The sequence below is a fragment of the Dromiciops gliroides genome, chromosome 4 (genome assembly GCF_019393635.1).
Source record: "Dromiciops gliroides isolate mDroGli1 chromosome 4, mDroGli1.pri, whole genome shotgun sequence".
NCBI lineage: Eukaryota > Metazoa > Chordata > Mammalia > Microbiotheria > Microbiotheriidae > Dromiciops > Dromiciops gliroides.
In genome coordinates this window covers 448,181,718-448,197,825 of record NC_057864.1, presented here as the reverse complement: position 1 = coordinate 448,197,825, position 16,108 = coordinate 448,181,718, and the positions used below count along the sequence as shown (strand labels likewise).

The window sequence follows — 16,108 nt, the reverse complement described above, 5'->3', positions numbered from 1 at the left end:
ACACCTTAGGTACCATTTGGTCCTTGAGGCCTTTCTTGATCTATCTTGCCATCAGCATCTTCTCCTTCTTACAACTTTGTATTACTTGCTATGACTTTGTATCACTTGGTGCTTCCTTGTGTATACATTGTATCCAGAGGACAAGTACTTGTGTACACATTGTATCTAGAGAACAACATAAGCTACTTGAAGATAGAAACTTTTCTTATCTTAGCATCCTCAGTGCCCTGTACAGTGCTTTGCAAATAGTAGGTGTTTGATTTTTTTAAATGTTAATTGAATTAACTTATTGCAAATATGGTGCTAAACTACTTGAGATCAGGAAACTGTTAGTGTGCTTGGCACATAGTAGGTGCTTACTATTTATTAACTATTGGCCCGCCCCTCCTCCCCCTCTCTCTCCCTCTCTCTCTCAATTTCCAGAACCTGTAATAGCACCTTCCTCCCCCCTCCCTGAGGCTGCAAGCAATCAGATATGGGTTATATATGTATGATTATATAAGATAATACCATATTTGTCATTTTGTACATGGACTTCAAAATTTGAATAGGAATTCATTCACAGGGAATGGCAAACGTTTCTTTTTGCCAGATCACTTTCCAACATGTATAACAATATTATATGGTTAACAAGATAGGAAGATGCCCAATTGAGGAGAGCTTTGAATGTCAGAGTGAGTGGTTTATTGGTTGTTTTTTTTTTCCATATTGATAGTATTTTATTCTATTTTTCCCAATTACATGTAAAGATAGTTTTCAGCATTCATTTTTGTAAGATTTTGAGTTCCAAATTTTTCTCCCTTCCTTCCTTTCTTCTCCCCTCCCTAAGTCAGCAAGCAGAGTCAGTAGTTTTAATTTTATTTGGTGAATAAAAAAGGATGCCCCTAAAGCCTTTTGAATAGAAGTGACATGACCATTCAGTTAGCTATGTAAAGAATGGTTTAGATGAAATATTAAATACAAAAGAGAGCAGAAGTAAAGAAGGGGACACAGACAAATAGAACAATGTTGATATTATCATGTGAAATTTGGTACATATTTTAAAAACAAATTGTAGAAGATAGATTCATGTTTCCATATTTTCAAAATGTATAATTTTGGTAACCTCTGGCCCTGGCTTCAGATCCAAGTTGCTTTCGAGAATGAGTGGATCAATTCACAGCTCCAACAATGGTATTTTCCCTGCCTTTTTGGTTATCTTTTCCAATATGGATGTGTAGTGGAACTCAGAAGTGTTTTAATCCTTATTTCTCGTATTAAATGATTTAGGGTATTGTTTCACATGGTTGTGGATAGTCAGCAGCTTTTTTGAGAACTCCCTGTACATATTCTTTGACCTATTTGTCTTTTAAGAAATGACTCTTGTTCTTTTACATTCACATCAATTCTCCTGATATCTTGGATGTCAAGCTTTCATCAGAGAATTGACTTGAGGGATTTCTTCCCCCAGTTAAATGTTTCCCTTCTTGTTCTAACTGTATTGGCTTTGTTTGTGCATAATCTTTAGTCTTTTGTAGTAAAAATTATTCACTTTGGCTCTTTTGGTCATCTCTATTTCTTGTTTGGTCAAGAGCTCCTTTCCTATTCATCAAAAATATTTAATCATGGGCTCATCACTAATTGCTTATTGGTCCATACCTCCTTGATTCCCGGGCTTTGTCCTGACATAACTGTACACACAGAAGATGTACAGGGCCTTAATGTTCTTGAAAATGGATCCCAGCTGACCTTGTATTCCAATTATTCTACAAGAAACATTTGAGAAAAAATACCTTCCTAGCCTTTGAAAGGGTGAGTACTTGGTGGTGGACTGAGTGACAAGGATTGTCTGTATTTGGGATATAGCAGAGCAAACCTAAAGTTTTCTAAGGAAGTCATTGGTGTCAGTGGGAAGGTGGCTCTGGTGTCTCTGGTCTTTGGAACCAACTCCAGCCTGTTCCGTATATTAGCAGAACATTTTGACATTGAGCTGGGCCTCCCCGCCTGGCCACCCTGACCCTCTCTGTAGCCTGTCAACAAGCTTTGTCTTGAAGGAAGCCAGGGAAAACAGTTAACAGAAGTGAGGGGGCACAGCATAGTAGGCATGGCGGGCAGCCATTGCAGAGGTATAAATGCCATGGGAGATGGAAGGCTGTTTTCAAAGAACCACGAGTAGGCCATTATAGCTGGACCATGAAATGTGTGGAGGGGAGTAAAATATGGGATGACCGGAACAGGAAAGAGGGGCCCCAGCTTTGAAGACCTGGAATTTGATTGTGGAAGAAATAGGGAGCCATTGCCGCTCATTGAGCAGGAGAATAACATAGTCAGAAAAATCCATGTCCTTCTTATCCCATATAACTTAAGTTATAGATGACAACAACAGCAACAACAATAATAACTGGCATTTATATAACACTTTAGGTTTTGCAAAACACTTTACATCCTCATGCTTTTGATCCTCACAACAACTGTGGGAGGTGTGTGTTATTATTATCCCCATTTCTCAGACAGGAAACTAAGGTCAAGAGGTTAGGTACCTTGCCCAGTGTCACAGAGCTAGTAAGTATCAGAGGTGGGATTTGAGCCCAGGTTTCCCTGACTCAAGTCCAACACCATCCACTGTGCCACCTAGCTGCAACCTGTTTCTAAATTTAGGGATGGTCCATAATTTGGGTATTTGGTTCATTCTGTCTCCTGTTGATTTGTTCTTTGGGCTTTCATTTGAGGTGAACAAGAAGCAGATGGTATTAGGGACAAGGTAAAAAAGTTATGTTGTTTTATAGAACATACACACATACATATATAAACATACATATGTACACACACACATATAAATTTGCACTCTAAAATTCTTTCTTTAATGACTTCCCCACTATCCTTAGGGGAAGGAGACTTGATTATTTTTAATCAAAATATTAACAGTGTCTAGTATAGACTTCTAATCTGTGTTTTTCACTGGCTTACTAAGAATTTTGTCTGGAATGGCCATATTCCTCCATAAATTTCCGGAAAGCAGGAGTTCTTGGAATTAGTGTTGTACAGTAACTTTAGGCTATTCAAGGCTAAAAGGAGTTAGAATAGTCACTTGTTACCTATAAAAGGTTAGGTGGAATTTACTTATCCTATGCTCAGCTATCTTAGCTATCCCTGTTGCATTCAAACTATTATCAGATTTTGTTGTTGTTCTGGGAAAAAGAAATTCTAAACAATTCAGCAAATTAAGCTCCTCCTGTTTACAGGGCTCTGTGCTCTGCAACTACTCTTATAAGCATTTCTATTCATTTCTGCTCTTTTACCATTTTTCACATTTATTTGGTATCTTTCCTGTATGTAAATATTCCTTTCCCTATAAAAATAAGCCATGGAATGGTGGCTACATAAGATTTTTGTGGACATAAAATGTTCCTTACTAATTTAGTTCAGCTGGCAGTTTGAGTATAAGAATTTTAAAAATCCTCTATATCATATATTTATGTTATTTTAGATATTATGTAAAATTTATTTTTAATTCCATTTCCAATAAAATTTGAGGAACTAATAACTAGGAACAAAATAGATCTATAAAAACATTCCACTATATAATGAAAAGGCACCATTGTGGGTGGAGGGAAGCTTCCCAGTCCTAGAAATTTGGTAGCAATATAAATCTAAAGTAAATTCTTTTATAAAATAAATCTTTGTGATTCAATTCAGTTCAACAGCTTAACTCAACAAATATTGAAGTGCCCACACTGTTCAACATAGGAGCAGCTAGGTGGCTCAGTGGATAGAACACCAGGGCTGGAGTTAGGAAAACTCATCTTCCTGAGCTCAAATCTGGCCCCAGACACTTACTAGCTGGGTGACCCTGGGCAAGTCACTTCACCCTGTTTGCCTTAATTTCCTCATCCATCAAATAAGCTGGAGAAGGAAACAACAAGCTACCCCAGTATTTTTGCCACAGACACAACTGAAAAACAACTGAACAAAGCTGTTCAATATACCACATTCTGTTTTCTTCACATTTTCCCATTTGTATATGAAAGTGGGAGTGTTTGGTCATGGAGGTGTGTGCTTTTTCATTTTTCCAGGTGATATAAAGCATGCCTTGCTCCTTCTAAATTCATGCTGTTTCCTAGATCCTAACCTAGGTCAGGGCATCTGGTTAGTGGGTAAGCAGAAACACTTTCTACATTCTTAGTGCTGACACAGCCTTCTCTTTCTTGAGGTCAAAAGCTCTGGGGAATTTTCTGGAGGAGAGGGAATAGAGGTTGATCCTGGGCAGAAAGCTCTATGTCAAGGTCGAAACCCTCAGAAACCAGAAATGTACTTGACTTTTCTCAATTAAAGCCAAAGGTGGTTGTTTCCCTAGTGGAAATTCTCATGTGTGACTTTATGGACAACAAAGGCAATAGTTGCCTTTAATTTCTAATGAGAAGTGTCAGATGCGCTGCCACATGAACCTCAGCCTGGACTATTTGGTCCTCTTGTCCTGATTGCATTTGCGACACTACCAGAGGCCCTGACCAGCAGCTGTTTAAAAATTCTTGGCCCATCTGTCTCAGCAACTGCTAGACCATTCACCAGAATATACTAAACAGCTGTCCAAAACTCAGTTATAGGAAAAATAGAACACTTTCCATGTCAAATATAAGGGAATTTAGAATCCTACTCAGAATTATAGTCAGAAGATACCTCAGAGGTCAACTATTCTACCCATTTTATCTTATAGATCTTAAAGTCAAAGTGGTCAAATGACTTCGCCAGGGTTTGTCTTGGCTTTCCTCAGCCATGTATGTGTGTTGTAGCAGAAGGACCCCATTATCCTAAATCACTAGTCACTAGGGTTATTGGAAAAGTGAGATAATTACCCTAAGAGGCATTCAGAGAGATAAGAGATGATCAATGATAGAGTTGGAACAACACTTTTCATAGCAATGAAAAACTAGATGAAGATACTTACTATCTAAACTCTCCAGTGCCTGAGACCAGGAGTATTTCCAGTACAGAGTAGAACCTGTTTCTGAGATATTGAATGCAGAAGCTATGGTAACCAGCAAGCTTCCCAGAAAGAGAACCTAAACAGAAAGATTCCTTTTAGCATCATCTAATGTCTTAGAATTATTGCAGCAAATTGTATTGCCTCAGGATTTCTATCAGACATTAATAGGAGGAAAGGTTTGGAAAACAGATGTGACAGTTGGCCACGTTCAGTATTTTTTGTATTTGAGGCTCTAGAGTTGAATTTTTCCCCCCTGTTCCATCTTTATACTAACGTGCATAAGTAGGAATCAAAGCTATTACTAAATGTATCATATGTTCACCTGACACATAGAGTCACCTTATAAACAATAACCATTCATACCTTTGCCCACGTATCAGGCAGTTTTCACTCTCTTGCTAATGTGAGGAAGACTCAGCCAAATTTTCTTTAACCTTGAAAACTTAATTTACCCACCATGACCACCGTAACTTGAGAGACAACAGTGACAGAGCAGCCTTTCCCCAGTCTTTATCTTTGATCTCTATATAACATGACCAATGTTGACCACCTTCTCCTCCTGATTACTTTTTTTTTTTTTTGCAGGACAATGGGGGTTAAGTGACTTGCCCAGGGTCACACAGCTAGTGTGTCTGCGGCCGGATTTGAACTCAGGTCTTCCTGAATCCAGGGCCGGTGCTTTATCCACTGCATTACCTAGCTGCCCCCTGGCTCCTGATTACTTTTTTTCTTCTCTTTGCATTATTGTGACACTGCTGTCTTTTGGTTCTCTTCCTATGTGTCTGACAGTTCTTCAAGACGGATTGATAGATTGTCATCTACATCCTGTCTGTCCCCTAATTGTGGGTATTTCTATGCTAGATATTCTTCCCTTTTGTCTCAACACTTTCACTTGATGAGACTCATCAGATACCATGGGTTTAATTATCCAGATGACTAACAATTTCTATAAAGCACTAACCTTCTTTTCTGAGATCCAGACCTGCATCACCCAATGCATATTGGACATTTTGAACATAATGTCCCCTAAGCATCTCAAACTCAACATACCCAAAACAAAAATCATCACCTTTCCCTCCAACTGACCTCTTTGCAGAACTTAACTAGATTTGTCAGTCATCTTTCCAGGCCTCCAGATTTTCAACCTCGCTGTTATCCTTGATTACTTACTCTCTCACCCCACATATCCAGCCAGTTGTCAAAGCTTGTCATTTCTACCTCTGGAACAACTCTGTCACCATCCCTTTCCCTCTACTCACATGTCTTTTCTCTAGTTCATGCCCTACTCTCCTCTTGCCTATGTTATTGCTATAGTGTCTTAATTGGTGTTCTTGTCTTAACATACTCCCTCTCCAGTCCAATCTTCCACAAAGATGCCCCCAAATATAGTCCAACCATGTCATACTCTATAAATTGTGCTTTAGTAATGCTAGTAGACTTCTTTTTTGGGGGGAGGGCATGGCAATGAGGGTTAAGTGACTTGCCTTGGGTCACACAGCTAGTGTCAAGTGTCTGAGGCTGGATTTGAACTCAGGTCCTCCTGAATCCAAGACCAGTGCTTTATCCGCTGCCTTGCTAGTGGACTTCTTTAAGGGCACAGACTGATTGATTTTTTTTTTTTTGGTCTTTTTATTCCCCAGAGTAGGCACTTAATAATTTAATCAAGCACTGGATTTAAAATCAGAACCTCTGACTTCCCACCTTAAACACTTAGTAGTGTAACCATAGGTAAATCATTTAACCTTTCCAAACTTCATGAAGTTTCCTCATCTGTAAAACAGAGATGATAATATTCACCCTACCTACTTAATGAGATAGTTGTATGGACCAAAATCAGATAATGTGTGGAAATCCCATGGCAAATCTTTAAAAACATAACGCAGGAAAGTAAAAAGGTTTTAGGAGAAAACTACTCTTTTTTTGCTATAATTATTTATTGAGTTGAATGGTTTTGATAAAAGCTATATATTTCTTTATTTAACTAAATATGCAATATAAAAATTAACATTTTTTTCCCCTGGCATTGTGGCCCCACTGCAGTAGAGCTCCAACAAAGCTCATGCACTCTATGCTTCTATCAAATTAGACAACTCCATATCTCCCCCATATATCTATTTCTTCAAATTAAGCACCAAAATTTTCAAAGTTTGTTAAGTGCATCCTCAGTGCAAGGCATCAACAGAAAACAAAACAGCTTAACATTTTCCGGGACTCATTCGGTTCTTGCTCTCTATCATCTTCTTGTAGGATATTGTATTTCCCTTATGTCTTTTCATATTGATTTGTACTCAATTTAATTAATTCACTCAAGAAATATTTATTAAGTGCCTGTTACCTGCAATGCACTGTACTAGGTCCTAGGGGACATATAGTAATAAAGAAGACCTCACCCATGCCTTCAAACCTAAAATTTAGTAGAGATGTGTAAATCATGATTTAACAGAATAGGCGATGCTAACTGCAAACCAATTGGTAGAAAAGGCGTCCTATGTGGAGTCAGTAGAGCCATGTTTGAGCCCCAGTTCAGCCACTGAGAAAGTCACAAAACCTCCCTGAGCCTCACTGTCTTTTTCTATAAAAATTGGATTTAAAAAAACCAACAACGCAAAATCTTTACTTGCCTCACATGGTTGTCAAGGAAGTGTTTCATAAATCTTAAAACACTTGTGTGAATATGAGATGTCATCACTGTTATCTAGGTCCTCGTAAATGTTTTTGCACTGTACACAATTCACCCAGAGTAATGGAAGTATTAGATTAGTAGAGGCCTAGTATTTACCTCTATCAGGTTTGAGATAAAATGATAAAGCTCCATTAGAGAAACCTGGGGTTAGCATAAAAAAATAAGGTGAAAAGAGGATGGAGGAAGATTACAGAGGATTGGAAGAGCTCTTATGTTTTTGGCTTTGGTTTATAGCTAGGCAAATAGAAAGTTGTTTATTCCAAGTATTTCCTAGTTAAGTAGCTTGCAGTAGGAATACTGACAGTTATAATGGTGCCACTTCACACTTTTAGAGTGTTTTCAGGTTTGCAAAGCATTTTCATATATTCTGTCATTTGTTCCTCTCAACAACCCCATGATGTAGATGCCATTATTGTCCCCATTTTATGGATGAGGAAACAGGATTTGGAAAGATGAAGTACGTTGCCCATGATCATACAAATAATGTCTCAGTCAGGATTCCAGTCCTTGATACACTTCCGACTTTCATACCATACCTAGGATACAAAGATACATCAGAAATCTGATTTTCCTTTATTTCTAGGTATACTGTTAATACAGGTATAATATATGTGAACAATCAGTAAGTGTCGAGCTTGATGTAAGTACCTCTGGAACTCTTGTTTGCCTGCATCCTGAAATCTTCATGGAGTCTACCTCTCTTTTAGAAGATATCTTTGGGGCAGCTAGGTGGCACAGTGGATAAAACCCAGGCCCTGGATTCAGGAAGACCTGAGTTCAAATCCAGCCTCAAACACTTGACACTTAGTAGCTGTGTATCCCTGGGAATGTCACTTAACCCTCATTGCCCCACAAAAATAAAATAAATGAATGAATACATAAATAAATGAAATGAAATAAAAAATAAAAAAGATATCTTTAAAATGTATTTTGTACTTTGCTTAGACATTATAGAAAATCACATTGGAGAACTATTAATACCTTGTGAATTTTCCATTATATCATGATTTGGTATCAAAATGATTAATTTTGACAAATCTGCACCTCAGGGCAAGAATAGCAATAATTATCTTCACCAAATGATTGAGTATATCAGCTTCACATTTGATGAGACCATTTCATTGGTTCTGGAAAATGTCAAATTCCAATGCTGAGACAACCTGAGGTCCTATGGTTTCCATTGCAAAAGCAGCATTCTCTCTTTTTTCCTTTTTTTTTTCCTTTCTTTTTTTGGTGGGACAATGAGGGTTAAGTGACTTTCCCAGGGTTACACAGCTACTAAGTGTCAAGTGTAAGAGGCTGGATTTGAACTCAGGTCCCTCCGAATCCAGGGCCAGTGCTTTATCCACTGTGCCACCAAGCTGTCCCCCAAAAGCATCCTTCTCAGCAAGATTAGTTTATTGGAAATGGAGTTGATCAGCAAATGTCCACCTGACATAAAAATTAAGAACAGTTTTCTGAAAGACTCCATCCTTAGTGCTTTCTGGACCAGCCTTTGTGGACCGATGTTTGCACATGGCTGATACTCCAAACGTCTGAGTGAATGAATGAATGAATGCCTGTGGGCTGGGCCTGAGCCTGTTTGCCTTGTGGTTTGCCTCCCAGTCCATTGGGAAGCCCATGCTCCTTTCATTTTCATTCTTTTCCAACTCTAGTGCTTTTGAACAGAGAACCCCCCATCCTCCCGACCCCCAAACTCCACATTCCAACCCCATGATCTCATGGTACCAAGCATATCTCCCCTGCCAAGCAGCCAGGCTGCCTGCTGACTCTCACAGGGGGAACAGACGGGAACATAAACTTGCTGCAGAGGAGCAAGACAATTTCTGTATATTTTTAAGACCAAGAATCCAGTATTCATTTAGAGGTTTTATTTTTTTAATAGCTCCTTGAAAATTCAGCAAAATAATTCATGCTGCCCTTATTTCTTGATAACATCATTCCCTTTGCACTGATGTGTAGAATCTCAGAAACCAGAAAATGGAAAAGATATATTAGATCATGTCTAGTCCATTCCCAATGGCCAGAATTCTTTCCCACAGTCTCCTCCAGTACTTTTCCTATTCCAGCTTTCTCAAGAATTGGAATTTCCACCTCTTCTCCTGGGAGATGATTCCTTAAGACTTCTAGGTCACCATAGGGGAATTTCCCTGCCATTGTGTGGAAATGTTCCTATTCTTATTTTCAGTTCGGTACTCCTTGTTTTCACAACCCTAAACGGTGCCTTTCCTTCCTTGGTCAAGAATTTCTGGATGGCACATTCTCCCACACCATGATATCTAGTCTTGAAGGAAGTTTAGGGTTTTTCTGGGTTTTTCCCCCCAACTTATCCATATGTATTAGATAAATACATACTTCTATGTATCAACATACATATATGTACATACCTACATAAGTGCTCAAAATCACAGATTTTGAGAGTTGAAAGAGACCATCCAGTCAAAACCATACATGAAAGGAATTTCCACTATACCATATGAGACAAGGGGTCACCTAGCATCAGTTGGAACATATCTTTCCCCATAAATCAACCCCTTTAGCCCTTTCTTACTAAATTGGATTCTTTTTTTTAAAGTGTCATCTCCAGCCCTACAAGCATGAAAACCTAATCTTTTCCATCCTATAAAATTATTTTCTGTATCAGTCTGAATCAGAAATTGTTTAGAGGAAAGTGATTTAATATCTAAATGATAGGCTACAGCATTCCTAACTTGGGAGACTATTTTTGGCTTCACTTTTCCTTCATTATTTGTAAAATGGGAAAGATTATGTTTGTTACTCAGCATTTTAAAACATATATTTATGCTTTTCTAACCCACAACTGCTACCTCCCATTTACTCCTACCTACTGATACCTGGTGAGAGAGAGAGAGGGAGAGAGAGGGCTAGAGGACAAGGAGGCACTAGAGACCTGAAGATGGGAGCTAAAGGAGCTCTTTTTTTTTTTTTTTTTGGTGATGGCAGAGATTAGGAAATTGAGGAAATTCCCATCAATCGGAAAAATAAGTTGTGCTATATGATTGTAATGGAATATAAGAAATGATGAACAGGATGGTTTCAGAAAATCCTGGCCAGACTTATATGAACTGATGTAATGTGAAGTGAGCAGAACCAGGAGAATGTTGCACCCAGTAACAGCAGCATTGTACAATGATCAACTGCGAATGACTTAGCTATTCTGATCCATACAATGATCTAAGACACCTCTGAAGAACTTATGATTTAAAATGCTACCCACCTCTGCAGAGAGTTGATGAAATCTGAGGGCAGACGGAGGCATACTTTTTTCATTTTATTTTTCTTGCTTTTTTTTTTTTTGCAACATGACTCGTATGGAAATATGTTTTACCTGATTTCATGTTGTATAATTACATTTTTTCATTTTCAATTTTCATTGGCTGAGGGAGAAGTGAAAGGGAGATAATCTGTAGCTCAAAATTTAAAAAATATATATATTAAAAACATAAATATATACACATATATATATATTTTAAAGATGGAGCTAAGGACACAATTGGGGAGGATAGTGAAAGAGATGGAGACAATTGAAGTTGTGCATGATCAAAAGGTTCTTCATGTACTGTGGAACCAGGCACATGATCAAAAAATGGAAATTAAATCCTCACTGCTTCCACCTTTATACATTCACTATTCTTTCCTCTTTCTCTCCATTCCAAGAGAAAGTGACAGACAGCTCTCCTGCTTATCAAAGCTAACTTCTCCACTTATATCAAGGATCCCACTTCCTCAGGAACCTTATTCCTTTGGTCATCCCTTCTCTCTCAAAACTTAAATTTTTGCTTCTGGTTTCTTCCCCCCTCCCCTAAAAAATAAAATAAAAGCACATATGTCCCCTATTAGAAAAAAAAATAAACCTTCCTTTCAAGTTGCTGTCTCTGTTCTCTGCCAGATTTCTTAAAACAGTAGTAATCCAATCAATCAATTAATCAGCAAGCTTTTACTAAATGCTTACTATGTTCCAAGCACTGAACTAGGCCCTGGAGATCCAAAGACAGAAGTGAAACAATTCTCCACCCTTGCAGAACTTACTGAATAGCAGTGGGGAGACAACATGTATATGTAGAGATAGAGATAGAGATATATAGATATCTATCTCTATCTCTCTATATAGATTGATTCAGAATACATATAAGGCAATACTGGAAGGAAGGCACTAGCAGCTGGAGTCTCAGCAAAGGCTTCCTTTAGTGGCATTTTAACTGAGTCTTAAAGAAAACTGGTACAGGTGAGTAAGGAGTGATTCCTAGGCATGGAAGATGGTGAGTGGAGGACAATGGAGATGGGAGGTGAAGTTCTGTGTATAGGAAAAGTAAGAAGGCCAGTTTGACTAAGTCAAAATGTATATAAATGGGAGAAATTCTGATAAGGCTGGAAAGTTAGAATGGGCCCAGTTTGTGAAGAGCCCCACATGCCAGTGTTTATATTTGGTCAATGAAATAACAGAGAGCCACTAGAGTTTACTGAGTAGTAGAGTGACATGAGCAGACCTAGTTTTAGGAATATCACACTTTGTTGGCAATACAGAGGATAGATTGGAATAGGAAGACATTTGAGGTACAGAGATCAATTAGGAGATTAGTATAGCAGTCCAGATGAGAGATAATAAGGACCGTAACCAGGCTGTTGACTGTGTGAGAGGAATGTAACAGACCATCTGATATGTTCTGGAGTTAGAAACAAAAGTCTAATATGTGTGATGAGTTGGGGATGGCACCAAAGTTGTGAGTCTGGGTGACTGGAAGGATGGTGGTACTTTCATCATAAATGTAGAAATTCAGATGCAAATTGGGTTTGGGGTGTAACGATTGGAATGACGCCACCTGCTGGAGACTTACTATAGAAAAGTTCCGCCATGAAAGGAAGGTCTTTGAGGGCAAGAACATGCGTCTTTTCTTTGGTGTCAGGAAGTGATGTTGGCTAGTGGGAGGAAGAAGGAAGAGACTGGCGCTCTGTCTCGCACTCTTTCCTTTGGACTCTGGTGGAAAGTGGGTCTAGAAATGTGCTCTCCCTTTAATAGATAGATGAATATAGGCCTTTTTCTCTCTCTTTACCAAATTCTTATTCTCCTTAATAAATGCTTAAAAGCCTAACTCTTGCTAAAGCTTATAATTTATTGGCGACCACTCATTAGATATTTTAGACAGACTAGCTAGAATTTTAGCCCTTAACAAGGGGAAAAGATAATGAGTTCTACTTTGGACATATTCCCCTTGGGATGCCTATGGGGTATGCAATTGAAAATACCCAGTTTTTGTAACATGGAACCAGAACTCAGGAGAGAGACTAGGACTGGATATATAGATCTAGGGGTCATCAGCATAGAATAATAATTAAACCTGTGAGAGCTAATAAGGTCTCCATGAGAGTATATAGAAAGAAGAGGGGCAGCTAGGTGGCACAGTGGATAGAGTACCAGCCCTGGAGTCAGGAGGACCTGAGTTCGAATCCAGCCTCAGACACTTAACACTTACTAGCTGTGTGACCCTGGGCAAGCCACTTAACCCCAATTGCCTCACCAGAAAGAAAGAGAGAGAGAGAGAGAGAGAGAGAGAGAGAGAGAGAGAGAGAGAGAGAAAGAAAGAAAGAAAGAAGAGAAAAGAGTCTAGAACAGGGCCTTGGAACACACTCGTAGTTAAGAACCATGTTCTGGATAGAGATAGCCCCCAACCCAGAACCCCAAAGCAGCAATGGGTGAAAGTTAAATAGAAGAAAATTTAGAGTTGATGTCAGGGAAAACCTCCTAACAATTAGAGCTATCCAAAAGTGGAATGAATTACTCTGAGAGGTGATACATTCCCTTCTTCCACCTCCCCCTCACCCCCACACCTCTTTGAAGGTCTTTAGAAGCTCCATGGCCACTGGTCCTGTTCCTTTTGTTTATGGGTTAGACTAGTTGGTTGCTAAGATCCCTTCCAATTCTTTAATTTCTGTCATTCTTTGAACTGGAAAGCTATCAGCTTCCCCTTCTCTACACCACCCAACCCCTGGGATTGGACCTATCACCTCTCTGACTAATACACATGGCACCAGAATATACAGTTACCTTATCTTTTCTGTTTGCTATCTTTATAGCTTATATCTTCCTGGAGTATGGAAAATTAAGTAAATACTTAAGACCTAAATAGGTTTATGAAACCTTTCTAAGTCTTCTGATCATATGCACTGGGAATATTAGTGAAGGAGATAAACTGAGCAGATGATTATGTGAAAAATAGTTGAATGCCTATGTAATCTTCTAGCAGACAACTAAGAAATGTCTAATTTCTCTGAGCCATAGGTTTCTCCTTTATAAAGTGGAAGTTTTGAACTAGATGAACCCTCAGGGCCCTTCAAGTCCTTTTGTCCTATAACTATGATATTTATATTTTCAAAATCTTCATTTATCAAATCTTTTTATTGAGCACCTATAACATATAAGGCACTATCAAGGTTATAAAAATGTACAAAACAAAATTTTCCCTCAAAGAGCGAATAGGGAAAATAAGAAATGTTTACAAGGAACTGGAATTCAGGGCAGGATGAAATAAATTCCACACGATAAGGATAACCAGAGTGATCCCGAGCTCTATCCTGCACATTTGTTATAAATAGCAGTAACAATACATTTTATTTTTGCAGCACCTTTCTTTCAGGAATGCACATTTTCTGATAAATGTTCTTTTTTATTGCATTATGAAATGCAGAATTATTCAGACAAATCAAAACCAACTGCTTTTTTATTACCCATTGTTCTTTCATGTTACCATCATGGCTTCAACCACTAGGAGGTACAAACCAACAAAGAAACACAACCATGACCAAAACATTATAAATCGTCAGCATGCTTCAGAGCTCAAATCCTTTGGAGTGTATGAAAAGACAAATATTATCTTTATTAAAAATAGAGGGAGACTGGAATATAGAAAAATTAAGTAACTTGTCAAAGTGATGCTAAAAATAAAACTCACGTTTCCTAACCCCAAATATTTTGTTCTGCCTGCTGAGCCACAAGATGATTTTAGTAAGATAGTAGCAGCCTTTAGCACTGGTGACATGGAAGCCTTTTGGTGATGCCTAAGTCCGGAGTGATTTCTCCCTTTCCTCTAAATTCTTATAACACTTGTTCTTTTTGTTCATTTAGCACTCAGCATATGCTTCCGACTGTGGGTTTTTTTTTTTAACCTTTTGTTTATATATTCTGTCTCTCAAACTAGATGATAAATTCCTTCAGCTTCCCTTTGCACCCCTTCTATTCCTTTATAAATGTCAAATTGGCACTCAGCAAATGACTAGTGATGCTAGTAACACCTTTTATGTCGGTTAATGATAAAGGATTTCTGGATCTGGCTTCAAAAGAAAGAATTAATGTTTTCCTTTGTTCTAGACTAATAGCAAGCATCGAATATTCTCTGGCATCCAGCCTACAGGGATCCCTCATCTGGGGAATTACCTGGGAGCCATCGAGAGCTGGGTGAGTCTACAGAAAGACTGCAGCTCTGTACTATTCAGCATCGTGGATCTTCATTCCATCACTGTCCCCCAAGATCCAGCTGTTCTTCACCAGAGCATTTTGGACATGACTGCTGTGCTGCTCGCCTGTGGCATAAACCCAGAAAAAAGCATTCTTTTTCAACAGTCCCAGGTCAGTTTTACATGTCAGAATTCTGTATAACCACTTTTTCTTGTATCTGAGGAGAGGATTTGCTCTTCTGCCTCCTGTTTGTTTTTCAGGTATTTAAAAGTGGTCCTGTCAGTTATGACTAAAGCAGCCTTATGTTGTTGTGATCCTTTCCTTCTATGATTACCATTTGTTGTTGTTGTTGTTCAGTCATGTCCAGCTCTTCTTGACCCAATTTGGGGTTTTCTTGGAAAACCGTTATTTATAATACAATGTAGTAATATGATTTAACAAATGTTCCTTGTGATTCAATGTGTTGACAATGGAGTGAGATTTAGGACCTACTCTTTTCCACATTGGGTATCCCATTCATTGGATATTATCCATTGTCTCTCCTCTGGAAACAGAGCCTTCAGGAGATCTCTGAGAGACCAGCTAGGAACTTGAGGTAGTCCTGAACTTCCATGCTCAAGCTAAAGTAGACTTGAGGGCAAAAGCCAGTAAGGTTGCCTTAGATTCTTTTTGTGAACGATTTGAATTTCTCTTTGACCATCAGATAGGCCAAGGAACCCAGAGGTATAGATACTTGAAGGCTTCTAATAAAAAAAAAAATCAAGTTTTTTAAGATAAATTTTTGTTGATATCTTTTGGGGGGGGCAGGGCAATGAGGGTTAAGTGACTTGCCCCGGGGTCACACAGCTGGTAAGTCTGGATTTGAACTCTGGTCATCCTGAATTCAGCAGCCAGTGCTTTATCCACCGCACCACCTAGCTGCCCTATCAATAGATATTATAAAGAAATATGCCACAGACCTTGATTTGAAACTTCTACAGGTCAGAGACCA

The 16,108-nt window shown here is 38.6% G+C and overlaps 1 protein-coding gene across 2 annotated transcripts in view; it reads left to right on the top strand.

The window, feature by feature from the left end:
- Positions 1-16,108, top strand: part of WARS2 (tryptophanyl tRNA synthetase 2, mitochondrial) — a 73,116-nt gene that overhangs the window by 22,159 nt on the left and 34,849 nt on the right. For both annotated transcript variants that reach the window (XM_043999932.1, XM_043999934.1), the window contains exon 2: positions 15,031-15,288. In XM_043999932.1, the coding sequence (XP_043855867.1) occupies positions 15,031-15,288 (258 nt within the window). The remainder of the gene's footprint in view (positions 1-15,030; positions 15,289-16,108) is intronic.